At 38.2% G+C, this 15,855-nt stretch overlaps 2 protein-coding genes, 1 long non-coding RNA gene, 1 other non-coding gene and 1 pseudogene across 4 annotated transcripts; 1 reads left to right on the top strand and 4 right to left on the bottom strand.

Annotated features, from left to right (window-relative positions):
- Window positions 1-256: 256 nt before the first annotated feature.
- On the bottom strand, window positions 257-957 carry LOC133857704 (uncharacterized). The gene is made up of 2 exons (XR_009898365.1): window positions 795-957; window positions 257-696 (listed from the first exon to the last, which is right to left on the bottom strand). It is a non-coding gene; the product is annotated as an uncharacterized LOC133857704 (long non-coding RNA).
- Window positions 958-2,447: 1,490 nt separating this feature from the next.
- Window positions 2,448-4,024, bottom strand: LOC133857293 (uncharacterized). The gene is made up of 2 exons (XM_062292503.1): window positions 3,618-4,024; window positions 2,448-2,936 (listed from the first exon to the last, which is right to left on the bottom strand). The coding sequence occupies exons 1-2, from the start codon at window positions 3,906-3,908 to the stop codon at window positions 2,751-2,753; spliced, it is 477 nt and encodes a 158-aa protein (XP_062148487.1). The 5' UTR covers window positions 3,909-4,024; the 3' UTR covers window positions 2,448-2,750.
- A 3,041-nt stretch (window positions 4,025-7,065) lies between these two features.
- Window positions 7,066-11,417, bottom strand: LOC133857750 (probable ubiquitin-conjugating enzyme E2 37). Its single transcript, XM_062293087.1, has 6 exons — window positions 11,180-11,417; window positions 11,012-11,081; window positions 10,785-10,890; window positions 8,852-8,950; window positions 8,630-8,764; window positions 7,066-8,485 (listed from the first exon to the last, which is right to left on the bottom strand). The coding sequence occupies exons 1-6, from the start codon at window positions 11,313-11,315 to the stop codon at window positions 7,220-7,222; spliced, it is 1,812 nt and encodes a 603-aa protein (XP_062149071.1). The 5' UTR covers window positions 11,316-11,417; the 3' UTR covers window positions 7,066-7,219.
- Window positions 11,418-11,552: 135 nt separating this feature from the next.
- TRNAL-AAG (transfer RNA leucine (anticodon AAG)) lies at window positions 11,553-11,633 on the bottom strand. Its single transcript has one exon. It is a non-coding gene; the product is annotated as a tRNA-Leu (tRNA).
- Window positions 11,634-13,493: 1,860 nt separating this feature from the next.
- Window positions 13,494-15,281, top strand: LOC133857598 (protein WHAT'S THIS FACTOR 1 homolog, chloroplastic-like; annotated as a pseudogene).
- Window positions 15,282-15,855: the final 574 nt, after the last annotated feature.

Here is a 15,855-nt window from a genome sequence, read left to right as displayed (position 1 = left end):
AATTCCTCTTATGGAGTCACTAGTACCAATCAAAGAATTAATGCACTCTAAATTAAGTTTCAGTTCAGCATCCAGAGCTCAAAAGTCAATTGTTTAAAGATAATCTTGGTTTTTTTTTTTTTTTTTTTTCAATGAAGTCCACTTTAAACACGCAACATCGACAAGTATGAAATGTGTGTAAAGAATCGCATTACCTCACCGAAATTATACACAAAATATCACTATTTCAAACAAAGTTTCATATTGACATGGGAAGTGTTTGGAAACAAAATATTATTCATTATGAGTTGGAAGTCTAAAATCAATATGCTCACCAATTACACAAGATTACAGTTGCATGAAAAAAACAGGCCGCATCCGCAATGCAACTATTAAATATATAAATAGAAAAAAGGTTAAGATCGATTGAGGAACCACCTATCTCTTATTTCGATAAATCCATGAATAAGATGGAGAAAAAAGATGAGTCAAACCTCGGCACAGTAACATTTACCAGAAACATCTCAAGAAGTTGACGAGAAAATGGAAGAGATAATTTTCTTCGTCGAGCAATTCGTGCCGGACCAATCTCAATAGAACGATGTTCTGGGGTAGAAGATTGCTATAGTAGAGTAAGGTTGAGACCGAAGCGGCGGGCTCACCAATTAGCGACGTCAGTAGCCTCACCACCGACCTAAACATCAAAGGTGTGAGAGACTGCAACAAAAAACGAGAAGCAAATTGCAAATTAAGAAGATTATTAATTAAATTAATCAATCACACAAAGAAATTAAGATTTGATTGTACATACATACCATGGCTAAACACAGGAAGAGATGGAAATGGATTCTTAAATGTTGAAAAGAGAGAAGAGAAAAGAGAGTGGCATTGTGTTGGAATTCTCTAGGTACCTGCCAATCTTCTCTTCAGCAGACATTCAGACCTACCGGCCCGTCCATCTGTTTCTTGCAAACAACAATAGCTATACACTTACACGCAAGGCGGCGGAAACGTTGACCAAAGAATGACGCGTACGTGCATAAGTGGTGGATCCACAACACGCGTGTTTTCAAAAATTAAAAAATAAATATTTGATTAAATATTGAAAGAAATTGGTCTCACTCCTATTCAATGGCGACTAAGGGTGTCATTTGGCCCCTCAGCCCCCCGCTCGGGCATGTCACATTTTAGTTTGCTTTTCATTTTATACAAAAGATAGACCTTAAATTCTACTCAATACTCATGTCATACGGTTTCAATTTTATTCTTTTATTATTATTATTATTATTATTCGGTAAAAGGGTTAATATTAAATCAAACTAGATGCCTAAAACATTAAATCTAATTCTAACTTATTTGATTTCAACCTTTCATAACATTTCTCTTTTATAAGAAAAGGCACTAATAAATTCTTGAACAGAAAATTTCTACAAATCGGTTTGTAGAAATTTTTTTCATTCTACGTGTAAAAGTAACATGTGTCAAATAAATATGTAAAAAACATATATTTTTTTTAATATTATTAAAAAAATAAATTTGTAAGAAGCACATGTCACTTTTATACATAAGTATGTTTAATACGCAGAATCAGAATTATGTTTTTGGGCCAAACTAATAGAATAATATATAATTTTTTTTTCTCCTCAATTATTTAAAATAATGAAACTGATAGGGCATAGTCTTCTTGTAGTTAATTCTATGTCCAATCCGACTAAAATAACATAACACAATAAGATTAACTAAGAGAAGGAGAGAAGTCGATGAAGACGAAGATTTGAAGTTGAACTAGAAGTGGAAAAAGCTTTACCAAATACTAAACTACAAGTCGGATGCTACATGGACTAAACGACTTGTTATAGAACCTTGCGTGCTCTCTTGCACGAATGGCAATTGCTTACAAAATTTAACGTAACACAAATTGAAGGCCTAAGCTTCAAAATTAGCCTGCAAACTGCTGGGAAACACAGTTAAGCAACCTTCTATCTCAAATGACCATTATCGTTTACTACTTCATACATGAAGAACATAAAGCAAGATTTAACATGAACTAAACAGATCTCTGGCAGGAATAGCAATTTACTTCAAAAATGTAGAAAATAAACAGGTACTAAACAGGAACTAGAGAACCATACTCTGTTTAAGGAACAAGAAACTCATTCTCTAAATAGGCAATTGAGCACAAGCCGCCAAAGACCATGTCTGCTTGCAATTATCTTATGAAGAACTATCCTATATTTTAAAGTTGTCCGGGGAAGCCAAAATAAACCAATCGAATAAGAGAAATGCTACTTAATAGACGACTATCATAAAACTGAGATGACATGGCAGTGAATATCATTATATCAGTCTTTAATTTTTATTTTTTACAAGGCCTAGTTTGACTGATTTTCATTACCACGTCATCCCAATATGGCAGTTGTATAACAGTATACTAAATAGACTTATTAAACGAGTAAACCTACAAAGAGTGGGAAGGGAAACAGTCAATCTGACTCCCACATCAGAAGCAATCATTCATTGAATCCAATCTCTAGTATCAATCACTTACAAGTCTACCAAAACATAAATTAAAGCTATTCCCCAAAATTAGCCTGCAAAAATATCTCAACACGAGTTGTGAGTAATCCTTTCAGCCCAAACTTGTAAACAACACTTACGCAGCATTCTACAAGGATGACCATTAAATCATCATCCACTCTGTATATGCACCAGATAAAGCAAGAGCTAACATGAACTAAGTGAATACAAACAAAATTGCCACTGACAGAGTTCTACTGCTTCTCAGGCTGCTCTGGCTCTTCCTTATCAGGATCTTCCTCCTCTTCCTCTTTCTTCTCTTCGTCTTCCTCATCTTCTTCTGGAGGATCATATGGCAGTGGAGGTGGTAGTGGCGTTTTCATAGGGCTAAACTGGGGGAATATATCGGGTCTACGCCCTGGCTTCGGCCTCTCCCACTCCTGCCATTCAGATCGAAATACATTATATATCAGAATGCCACAAACAGAAAGTATACATAGTGAAAAATAGACCAAATGCAACGAGGTTCTAAAAACATCATATGCTATGGCTTCCCATATAGAACCACAAGTAAGTCCTCTCTTTGAAAGATTGAGATGCACCTACCCTACAAAAGTGAAAAGCCCATCTACTTCCAGGGACTACATCTAAAAACACCATAGACTGCTAACATTAGAGTCCCTCAACAATTTTACTGAATTGACTTAGAATGTTGGAGCTCCAATCTCATCCCAAGCCCCAAAATTTGGGAACAAGTGAAAGCTGATTTTTCTAGAGTTGTATAACCACATGATGTCTTCCCAATCATTCTAAACAGTCACACAAGCATTACTACAAATAGAGCAGATTTTTCCCGGAAAGAAAGGGTTTCTCTGAGACAGTTTACATAGAAGTTCAATTAAGGGATATAGGTTTCAGCAATAAATCTCATAAGCTTAACTTCCAATTTTTGCTTCTAGAGGATTCCACGGATTTCTGATTGAAATTTTCGTTTTTTTTAATTAAAAGAAAACATTATCTATAATTCAACAGGGAAACCATAGTTCACAGTACTTTCACATTGATTATCAGTGAAAATGAAGGAATTCATGAAAATCAAAGAGAAATGAAGAGAGAAATACGATGGGGAAATCGAGAGGATTGCGGCGGGTGAGCTTCTCCTCATCGGGGGCCATACGGACGACCTGCCTCTTCGCCCTCCCACTGTTACTTAAAACCACGCGACGAGAACCGAACCTTGGAATAGTAACCACAGAGAATCTGCAGCGAACGAGACGGCATGGGTATCCCGAAGCAGTAGCAGACGAAGAAGAAGAAGAAGAAGAAGATGATGGAGTTGAAGATGCTGCTGCCGATGGATAGGGCATGGCTAGGGTTTTCAAGGTGGGGATTGAGAGGCAAATCGAAGCCATCGTCCTGTTCTCTATCTCTACCCTACGCCTCTTCTACGACTCTTTTTAAGTTCACGGAATTTATTTAGTGTCGGAGAAACAAGGCCAACCGCCTCTCTACGGGCACCCAAATTCATCGGATTTTACCCTCTTTCTAATTTCCTTTTTTTTCTTTTGGAAACCATTTTTGGGCCTTTGGCGTTATTTTTTTTATTTTTTAAGCCCCCAAACTCAAGCTCAACATGTGTCTTCTTTTTTTTCTTTTTTCTTTTAGAAAAATAAATAGGTCGACCCATGGGCTAAAACTTTTGGACCCAAGCCTAAAACTTTTTTTTTTTTTTTTGAACGGAAAATCTCTTCATATCATTGATAGAACAATACCAATAGAAAAAACAATTGATTCCAGTAAATGAAATCTAGGGACCAATACATTCCCTACAAATAACACTACCAATACAGTCTGGTGTCTCCTCTATCCAGCACATCTCTTCATAACGTTCAACCGCTTCCTTTGCCAAAGTATGTGCAACAATGTTGCATTCTCTAGTAACGTGAACGAAGCTTACGGACCGGAAACCATTTAGTTCTTTGACTATACTTTCAATTAGGTGGCCACTCGAAGACAAATACGGGGGGATTGGGGAGGATCTCTCCCACTACTTGCGCAAAGTCTCCTTCGAACACTACTTCAAAAAATCCCACCTCTTTACAAAAGAGAACAGCCCAAAGGGCAGCCATAGCCTCGGCTATCTTTGGTTTAACCACGATTGTTTTCCTGATACATTTAGCACCCAAAAACATCTCCCTGCAATCCCTTGCTACTATGTTCAATCCAATGCAATTCCCTTTCGCATTTACAGCAGCATCCTAGTTTACCTTAGTTTTTTCCTCAGGGGGAGGAGTCCACTTCTTTTCCGTGGCCTTGGTAGTTCCTTCCTGCTCTTTGTCTACCAGCTCCCTATTTAGCTGCAAACAACGTCTGTATTCCTCCAAAGCCCCTACAGCCCCAACAAAAATTGCATTTGGATGTCGAAATTCACCCTCAAACACATATGAGTTTCTGCGAAGCCAAATCTGGGGGGCCAGAACCACCATAAACTCCACAATGTCCTTATCAAAACGGTGGATGAACTCTTCCAGCAATGCCTCAAAACTGACAAACTCAATTATGCACTTTTGAAAGCACGATTTTCTCCCCCCCCCCCCCCCCCCCCCCCCTCCCCCCCCCCCAAACGTCCTGAGCTGTCGGACAATTCCATAGAACATGAAGGGTTGTCTTGGGCTCCCTTTTACAACAAGGGCATAAGCTATCTTCAACTACTTTTCGCTTAACCAGATTGGAGCGAGTCGGTAGAATGTTATGGCATGAACGCCAAAAGATCATTTTTATCTGATTAGGCACCCGCAGCGACCAAATGAACTTCCACACTCCTTTTTTCTGGTTTGACTTTGAGCCTTGGCCACTAGCAAGGGCGGTTAACTCCTTACCTAAGTGATAAGCACTCCTCACAGTAAAAACCCAAGCCTAAAACTTAATTTGTTTATTAATGTGGTAAACATTGTTTGTATATGATTAAAGTTGTATGGAAAATATTAGCCAAAAAAAAAGAAATTAAGAGTTGTAACTATCAGCTATGAAAGAAGTGTGATTCAGTTTGTTTTCAATCATTATTATAGATTAAGAATTTAAAAGGGCAAACCCCAGTTTTGAAGAAGTTTTCAAATAGAATAATGAATCAATGCCACCCAAATATACAACTTTTCACCACCTTAACTATGTGACAAAGTAGTCCCCCACTACTTTTGAGTTTTTTTATTTTTTAAAAATAAATTAAGGTGATAGACCACCTTGCCACATAGGCAAGGTGGTGAAAAGTTGTATATTTAGGTGGTAGTAAATATTACTCTTTCAAATAATTAAGATGTGCAAGAGAGTAGCAAAACCCTAGCCCTCATATTGGAATTCATAACAATTATTAATTAGCAATTTGGACAGTTATTGTTAGAACCAATTGTCCGAGTAGACAACTTCAAAATTTATTTGGACAATTAAGTCTCATATGAGCTGTCTTATACACAGCTAATTAACATGAATCCCCATAGGGGTGTAAACCCGGAGTGGGTTCCCGGGTATTGGGTAAAAACCGGGAACCGGCTCCGGGGTCCCCGGTTTTTCATTTTCAACACCCGGGGTACCCGGTTAACCGGTTTTTTCCAGGATACCCGGGTAAAACCCGTTATCCGGACCGGGTGGTATTTTTGAAGTATCTTGAGCATGCCTTATGATACATCAGCCGAGGCAGAACTGCTTTATTCTCTTATAGTTAAAGCCAAGTTTGAGAACAATCGATACCAACTGCCAAAGAAGCAACCCAAAACTTCAACAAAATATGTTGATTGGTTTTGAGATTTGGATGGCAGTATTTGTATGCTGCTTCAAACTCACCTACAACACGCTGATTTGATTGGAGAAAATGGAAGCTGATACTGCTTATTGCCTTCAATCATCTATGTGATTTATGGACTTCAGTGATAACAATATAAGGCCTCGTTGCCAATATAATTATACGAAATGTTGAAGAAAGCCCTCTGTTTATTGTTCATTTGGAGAATTAAAATAGCCAGAGCATCACATATATAAGCAATACCAGCGCTATAAATAGAAGGGATTCTACCTGAAAGCTGGCCATGCATATGCTTCTGCAAAGCAAAGCTGGTTTAGTGGCTGTCGGGCTGTGGCATGTGGGCTGAACGAGCGATTGAAGTGAACGTGAGGTAGTGTGCGGCGGCAAAGGGACCAAGGTAAAAGAGTAAAAGTGTTAGGGCAACAATTAAACTAATAAAATGACCGGAAAGCCCCCCTTCCTAAGCAGTGTGATATTAGGGTAGGGGGGTAATTATTATTTTTTTAATAAACTAAGCTACCCGGAGCCGGGTACCCGGATATAACCGGGATATTTTAAACTCAATACCCGGCTCCGGCTCCGGGTACCCGGTTACTCAGACCCGGGTACCAACCGGGTTTCCCGGATTCCCGAAGCCGGTTAATGCCCGGATCCGGTTTCCTGGCCGATTATACCCGATCTGAATTTACACCCCTAAATCCCCATCTACTCTGTGGTGAAAAAAATAGTAAGAAACAAGTACAAAAGAAATAAAAAATAAAAGAACAGTTAGATGACACAAAACTAATTTGAACACGTTCTCACCTCTTAATGCTACAAGATGTACAATTTAAAAGAACAGAATTTTCATAGTTTATCAAGCACCATACTATAGAGTCGGTTAAGAAAAAGTTAATACAGAACAGCTCAGTTGGAATCTGAGAACTTTCAAGCTTTAGCTCTCCACTTCCCAATGCGCTTTCGAGCTAGCAATGATTTAGACCTCAAAGACACATTCTCTTCATCCTCACTATCCTCACTGTCTAGAACAATTACTAATTCAGACATGGGTGATCCATCTGTTTTCTGCCGCTTGCTTCCCTCATCAATCTTAATACTGTTATCATAATTCGACTTCTGCTTGTCATCCCACCTGCAATCTTGTTGCATATGCAGGGCTTTGGATGGATCTTCAGAGAGTTTCTGAGAGTGTGACACCAGCAGCTGGCTATCATCATTGCTCCGTTGCAATTGAGCCAGCGGACCCAGTGACAGCTTTCGACCAATCCTACTCTTCTTGTGACTCACATCTGAACCACTAATATCTGATTCCCTCTCATAAAACTCCCCTACCTTCGACATAAATGAGGACATAGATGAACCCATCGAAGGGCTTTTCGGCTGCGGAAGTGGTTTCTTGTGAACTGGAACCACATTTTCCTTGTCATCCTTTTCCTGTGTCTGTGAGGAGCCTCTGAAGCCCAATGCAAGCTTCTTGCCAACATAACAGAGCCTCTTACAATTTAAATCACTGTAGCTATTTTCCATTTTATTGATAAAATCCTTATGAAGCGGTTCAATACTGTTAACCACCGGAAGAATTGGTGAGGCTTCGTGAGATGCATTTGAATCAGACTTACAGGCATTCACAATCATTTCCTCATTGCAACCATCACTTCTCTGGCATGCTTCTGAAGATCCCAGTGGCTGCTTCTTGCCAACAGTCAGCTTCTTTGATATCATATTTATGCCGTCATTTACTGATTTACTATCTTGTTCTTGATTATCATAGAGGTTACCAGCCTTCAGCAGTGATGACCTTGAAGAAGTCACTGAAGGCTCCTGAGCTTTAGGTGACAGGCTGCAATTTGGAACCAGATTCACCTTGTCATTGCCATCTCCCTTCTGGAATTGATCAAAGGTTTCCAGTGATAATTTCCGCCTGGATCCACATAGCTTATCCCGACTCCGAATGTAATCATCATTCATGCCTTTTGACTCTTTTCTGGCTTCTTCAATTTCCATCTGTTTCTTGCAATTAGAAACTAAGATGTGGTCATTAGGCACTTCATTCACTTCTCCATCACCATCCCTTTTGTGGGTCAAGCCTGAGGATTCCAGTGACAACTTCCATCTAGTTCCACATTTCTTATGACTTACAACATTCTCATCAACTACATGTCTCGACTCCCTCCCAGCTGCGTTAACTTCCATCTGGAATCAGAGATTTACAAAAACAAAAAATAAGGGGCATCAATTTTTTTTTTTTTTTTTTTTGGGGAAGGGGGTGGGGGTTGGGTGGGGGGGGGGGGGGGGGGGGGGTTGAGAGAGGGAATTTAACCAACTTCACACTAATACCGTGCTTGTTTTTGAGTGAATTTGATTGCTTTGACTGCCACAGGCATTCCCACTTGCTCCAGCCTTGGCATATTTCTCAGTCATTGATCGAGCTTTTTGGTCAAAAGCTTGCCTGTTATATTTGTACTCTCTACTCTGCACATTTATCCAAACATACATCAAATCAAGCAGGCTTTTGTAACCAAAACTTGTACCAAACCATTTGTGTGCATATCCACTTACCGCTTCACACATTAGGCCATCATCAGGATTGGGTTCACTCAGTAACAACCCTATGCTTGTAAGCACAGTTGAAATGTTTAACGATGGTTGCCATGCCCCCTAATTAATCACAACAAATACCTTGTTACAACATAGATGATAAAGACGAACAAAATCACAATTTTTAAACAGCATTACCATTTAAGCATTTCAAGGAATTAGGGTATTGGATATGGGTAAAACATATGTTGCTAGTTGACAAAAGAACACACAATTTCCCAACCAATTACAGGTTATCAATATCTTTTGCCAAATAGTTCAACTACTGACCCCTGTTATTTTTCAAAAATTATGAAAACAAAAGATGCAGTTCATATAAGATAATAGGATTATGGTTTTCACAATTACATTGATATACTATTTTCTAAATAAGGTGACTGCAATCTCCCATTCATCTCTCCTCTTGGGGCCAATAACTTATCAAGAAAGGTGACTGCCAGACAAGTTGATCAAATATATTTTTTTTTTGATAAGGAATAAACCAATCTTATTAAAACCAAGTTTATCAAATATTTAGAATGTAAATAGAAGGATACAACTTAAGAGCTAGTTTCTTAATCTGTATTTAGCACTAACTAACCTTTGCCTACCAACAGGAAAAAGTGTAGAAACCAAAGAAAGTTAAGGGAAAAAATAAATTTTAAAAGCCACCACATTGAAGAAGGACCGCCCTGGACATATTCAGATGACCAACTGGAATCTAAATTGTTCATAAACACTTGATGAAAAGGAAGCTTCCTAAACAGAGTCATCAGCTACTTAATCTAAATGATATTTGATAGACCCCAAAGAATAAAAAAGGCCAATCTGAAATACATGCAACTGGAAGACGATCAAGTTGGTAGTTTGAAGTTGGCAACGCCCAAAGAGATAAGGAAGATAGAGAAGAAGCTGGCGACGCACATGAAGATAAGAACAGGGAAAGGATCAAACCCCATGAGAAGACTAAGAGCTACCTAGACGAAGATACAGCAGATAAGTAGAAGTAATTACGCGGCAGTAAAAGATAAGCTAATCTCATTTATATTTGGATAAAGAACCGTTGTGATCCGACCGATATTAGTGTCCTAAGGAAGCAAATAATATTCATTGAGTAAGTTGTTGCCTATTGTAGTCCCACTCCCGCCACAAGTGGAGTAACTATCACTTCCTTTCAGTAATCCTTTGTAGCTTTGACTTTAATATCCATCAATATAACCACTGCATCACCAAAACCTTAACATATATGCAAAAAAACTGGAGAAAGTCAAGCAACTTAACTCATATAATCATTCTATTTTATCTTTGCAGGTATACAACTATATATATGTATATATAGATCAAACCCCAACTACACCTCACAAATGCATCGAGACCACCCACATTTGTCTTTCAACTAACTAAAGTAAAATCTATACATTGGTCATACTAAATCACAAACCTCAAACTTGTCCACATCGAACTTACAATCACAAAGCATTGGCAAACTAGTAAAAGATTTTGTTTTTTTAAGTAAACAATCTCATTAAAAACCAAAGCGCACACTCAATTATATAAGAAAAACACTTAACCAGAAAAAGAAAAAAAAAAAGAGTCATGAAAACTATAAATATAAAAACAATTATAGGCGGCTATCCACTGGAAAAGGGTCTAGAAAAGAACGTCTTTAGCTCCGCCATGGACCTCTCACTATCTTCAAAGCTCCGGCATTTCTTTCTCTTCAAATACGCCACATCACTAGACATACTAGTGAAAGATTTCCAACAGGGAACAACATAATCATTTTTTTTTTAAGGTACCACAAATAATTACTGAAGCACAAAGCTGAAATTTCAAGCTATGCACAGTCCCTAGAATAATAATCAACTCGCACCATTTTAACAAGCAATCACAAGAAATAAAAATACAAAATCACCTTTGGGGGAAGAGTAAGAATGTCAAGGCAAATTCGGCCTCCATTGTCGATGTTAGGGTGGTAGATGGGTGTGGCAAATGTAACACTTGGAGGCTGAAATGGGTACCTGCAATTGCCACAAGTTGTCACTAAAACAGTACCCCAAATTAGCAAATATTAGAAACCAACCAGGCTTAGGTCTAATTTTAACCGAATAGAATCCTCGCCATTTCAATTTTTTTACAAACCTCTCGGGTATTTGAATCTTAATGTGAAAGATCCCTTCGGCATATACAGTCCCTTCGGGACCTTCAATCTCTGAAAGACCGACCACCAAAAATTTAACCCCAACAATCGAAGATTTGTGGGATACGAAAATTGGAAATGAAAAATTTTACCACAGTAGAACAACTTACGGGCATCGATGGAGGACAGGGAGAAGAGGTCAGAGTCGGCGGAGAGAAGTGGGAACGACGCGCCGTGAGGGGGGTCAGAGAGGAGGAGCTTGAGCTCCTTTTGCATTCGCAGGCTGAGCCTCGCGGCCTGAGCCATTATTGCGCTTTTGGCGATTTTTCAACTTGCTCTTGCTTATGGATTCATGGGGAAAAAAAAGCGCGGGCGGTGGAATTTTGGATGAATGTGTACCGTACCATTTGAATGTACCACTTGTTTGGCAGTATGATGATGATCTTGCAGTGGAAGTCTTTTTGAACGGTGGAGATCTTTTGACATCGCTTAAAAATGTGGGCTCCAGCAGAGACGACGGGGAAGTTAAAAAACGATAAACATTGTTGAGAGTGGGATTTGAACCCACGCCCTTTCGGACCAGAACCTTAATCTGGCGCCTTAGACCAACTCGGCCATCTCAACTTGTTGATGAGCTACTCATTTATCAATAATGTATTGACTTATATTTGTAAATACTTAATTCCTTTCTTTTTTTTTGAGAATAAAATTAATCTTTTTATTAATTAAATTAGAGTATAACCAACATAAGGATACATAATTTACCACCAAATTGAGATACAAGACTCAGATCAAACTAGATAGATGCTACAAATAAACCAGGTCAAACAGCAATAACTAGGTTAAAAACACCATTGAGCAACCTGTCAAACACGGGGAAAATCATAAAACACTCAAACAAAGTTGTCGTCAGAAAGGGCCACCACTGGAGATGGTGTGTGTACCCACGTGTCGTCTCCAGAAGACACCCAACAGCAAACATTCACCACAGACCATCGGGCGCCACCAGACACAGCACCAAGGATGTAACGTGGCCATCACGCGCATTTCAAGGTGACAAATACCTTGACGCATGATGATCACAGACCGAGCACGGAAGTTCAGATCAGCCGTATCAAGCGGCAACGAGGCCAGAGACAGACGGCGAACAAAGCTTGGGGGGCACGTGTCGAACAGAAAACGACAAAAATGCACAGGTCTAGACCTTGAGACTAGCTTCGAAGATTGACCAGAAACATACTGTCGGTAACACGAATGAATCAGCCACTCCCCTTCAAAACCTCTCGAAAGTGCCTTCCTGCCAAAAACTAAAAAATCTAAAAAAAACAAAACACATCCATAGCCTAAAAAGACTAGGAGAGATACAACCACCACTGGATTTAACTGGGAGGACTAAAAACACCCTCTATAGTGGTTGGAAGAAAACCCATCTTCCATTGGTTATGCCAAGGAAGGACAAAATCTTCAAAGCACTAGGAACTTGGAGGTCAAAAGGCCGGGGGGGGGGGGGGAGGGAGGTGTGCCGACTAGCAAATCTCTAAAAGCACCCTCTCTTTCTAGAAAGTTAAGAGCTTCTCTCTCTATCTAAAGCCGCGAGAACATCAAATACTTAATACTTGGGAATGTTTCTAATTAAATAATTGAAAATGTTATATATTACAATGTTAATATGACAGTTCCAACCAAACTCTTGTATTTATTTTGTATTTTTTTTTTTTAACAAAAATTAAACTAAGAATTGGTTGGAATGGTTACTTCAATATTGTATGACAACTATAGAATAAAAATGTATGGCTTGTTTGCTAATTTTTTTTATTTTTTTTTTCTTTGTGAGTCATTTTTGTAATACCTTTAATAGGGTTAAATACGTTTTAATAATAACTTAGGATGCTATTGTTGATTTTTAGTTTGTAAGGAATGAGATTTTAGTTTTTTTTTTTTTTTTTTTTTTAAATAATTCCTTGTTTAGCCAAATGTTCGAAGTTAAATTCGTTTTTAAAGATACTCCATTGATCATTCAAATCTAACTTTGAACGTTACAGTGTTTTTGTTTAGTAAAAGAGTAAGCATTTTCACACTGTTCTTTATAAAAAAAAGAAAAGAAAAGAAAAAACCTAAATTAATATAATTTGAGAATCTAAAATTTCTTTAAAATTGTAAAGGATCATAATCTCTATAAGCTCCGTATCTCTCTCTTAAGGTTCATTTGGGTTTATAATTTGAAAGAGTGATTTAAAAATGTGCAATTTAAAAAAATAATTTTTATAAACGCAGTTAAGCATTTGATAAAATCTCAATTTAGCTTTTAAAAATTTGCATTTTTAAAAAAATACCAATTTACTTGCGATTTGAAAAAATAATTTTTGTATATTTTTAAATCGCAATTTTTAAAAACACAAATTTTCAAAAATATTTATTTTTTATAATTTAATTTAAAATCACATTTTTTTTTTTCTCTAAAAATCGCAGTTGGAAATGCACCCTTCCCTAAGATAATAATCGACGACTCCACCCAGTCTCCCCGGTTTTCACTTTTCACTGATTTCCGACCGATTCTCAGAGTTTTTTTTTTTTGTTGTTTTCGTGCGTAAATCCAAGGCTGACACCAGAAAAACGACAGCTGAGCAGGTTAGTTTTCGCTCTATTTTTTCGTTTTCGAACGTGTATTTGCGATTATTTGTTTTGACGATGGCGATTCAGATCAAACCCAATATAGGGAAAAAAGCGCCCCAACTTCATCAGACCATTCCCTAAAAATCTAAAATATTCACGCCCGCTTTATTATACTCTCACAGCCTGGATGCACTTGTTCAACAGCTCTAAGCCATAGATGAAAGCATGAAATGGGCGGTTTTGATTTATTGGTATTGATGATATGATGGAAGGCTCAAGAAATGGAATGTTTTGTTTGTAGGTTTAGAAATGCTGAAGCAACGGATCGAGGGGATTTTTAGGATCGGGTATTGCAGAGGATCTAAATCCGTCTGTGCACTACAACTGATCGACGTTTGGTCCCAGAGACATACCCCTTTGTTCTTTCAAAATGTACGGGAGGTCCATGTACCTCCATGTCGTGAACTTAAGCCAGCTTCTTAAATGTTCTCCTCTGCAGAAAATGAGCATCTACGATAGAAGAACTGGTTCTATGTGGGTTCCAGTTAAGCACAAATCAAGTGGAGGTAGGAGACCCAAGAAGAAAATCTATCACAGAGTCCAAGAACTTGATAGAGTAATGGACTTTCAGAAGAAGCCATGTCTAATCCTTCAGCTCAAGTCCATCATCCAATCCGAGAAACTCCGGTCTCTCCTTCCGAGAGACTTGAAAAAACAAGTTGGGTTTGTTCAGAAATGGAGCTTCATGGCTATCATTGAGAAGTATCCTTCAATATTCCGCGTTGATGGTGGTAACCGAACACCACCCCCTTCTGTTAGGCTCACCGACAAAGCGCAAAAGATTGCCAATGAAGAAGCCGAGGCTAGGAAATTGATGGAACCCATCATGGTTAAGAATTTGAGGAAGTTGTTAATGTTATCGGTTGATTGTCGTGTACCACTAAAAAAAATCAAATTAATCGAGTCTGAATTGGGTTTGCCTAATGACTTCAAGAAGTCATTTATTCCGAAATACCCAGAATTCTTTACAGTGAAGGATTTCGATGGAAAGGCTTGTCTTCATTTGGAAAATTGGGATTCTTCACTGGCAGTCACTACCCGCGAGGAAAGATTAGCATGCGAAGGGGTTATGCACTCATCTGTGGTTCGAGGGAAGGTCAGAATCTCGAAAGACGGTAACTATCAAGGTCCATATGCGTTTACAATGGATTTTCCTGCTGGCTTTAGGCCAAACATGAGTTATCTTGAGGAACTCGAGAAGTGGCAGAAAATGCAAGGAGATTTGAAGCTAAAGATCCAAAAGCTCGGAAACGGGTGGTGGCAGTCCTCCATGAGCTCCTCAGTTTGACTATAGAGAAGCGGCCGGATGACGTCTGCGTAATTGGATGCATTTCATTCAGAGTATCTGTTACCATCTCGATTATTGCTTTGCTTGATCAAGCGTCATGGAATGTTTTACATCACTAATAGAGGTGCGAGAAGTACTGTTTTCCTTAAGGAAGCTTATGGTGGTTCAAATTTGATAGATAAATATTGAATGCCCCTTATTATTATTTTATGATAACGTTGTACCACTAAGTGGTAGGAGACTGGTGAATTTGCATGGTGGGAGGCCTTCTTCACAGTCTGTTATCTGAGAATAGAAATATTTCCTATTCATGATTCTGCCCAACAGAGCCATGAGCTCTAGCTAACTGGCCTTGACTTGCCCCCAATAATCATTCCTATTTGTGCTGATTCTTGTTACTGCCAGTCGTTGATATATGTGTATAAGTCTGCAGTTACCATATATCTAAGCATGTTTATTTGATAGAGTTATTTATTTTTTTATTTTTTTTCATTTTAGTGTGTCCTTTCATTTTCCAGAAGGCTATGATCATAATTGCGATACATCATACATCATCTTTTACCTCCGTTTATCATCCAAATTTGTATGGAGGTTGAACTCCTATAAGCTTCACTTCTATAAGTAGTGTTGGCAATACAAGGGTTAGTTTGACAAATCACTCAAACTCTCCCACTATTTTTTTTCACTTCTCTAAAAAAAAAAACATTCTAACTTTTTTATATTTTTTATATCACATCAATCATTTTTTATTATTATTCAAATAAAAAAACCCAATACTAAACAAAACTTTCTCACATTTCTATGAAACATTCTCAAATTTTATATCACATCAATCACTTCTTACTACACAACACACAAATATTTCACAACACAATCACTATTCGG

The sequence above is a fragment of the Alnus glutinosa genome, chromosome 14 (assembly GCF_958979055.1).
Source record: "Alnus glutinosa chromosome 14, dhAlnGlut1.1, whole genome shotgun sequence".
Taxonomy (NCBI): Eukaryota; Viridiplantae; Streptophyta; class Magnoliopsida; order Fagales; family Betulaceae; genus Alnus; species Alnus glutinosa.
Note: the sequence above shows the minus strand (reverse complement) of the source record. Positions and strands in the feature narration are given on the sequence as shown.

Coding starts and splice junctions, on each gene's coding strand:
- LOC133857293 (XM_062292503.1), bottom strand. CDS start 3,908: ATGGCTTCGATTTGCCTCTCAATCCCCACCTTGAAAACCCTAGCCATG. Junction 2,937..3,617: donor ATCCTCTCGATTTCCCCATC/GTATTTCTCTCT, acceptor TCTGAATGGCAG/GAGTGGGAGAGGCCGAAGCC.
- LOC133857750 (XM_062293087.1), bottom strand. CDS start 11,315: ATGGCTCAGGCCGCGAGGCTCAGCCTGCGAATGCAAAAGGAGCTCAAG. Junction 10,891..11,011: donor AAGATTCAAATACCCGAGAG/GTTTGTAAAAAA, acceptor TGGCAATTGCAG/GTACCCATTTCAGCCTCCAA. Junction 8,486..8,629: donor TTCACTCAAAAACAAGCACG/GTATTAGTGTGA, acceptor CTCTGATTCCAG/ATGGAAGTTAACGCAGCTGG.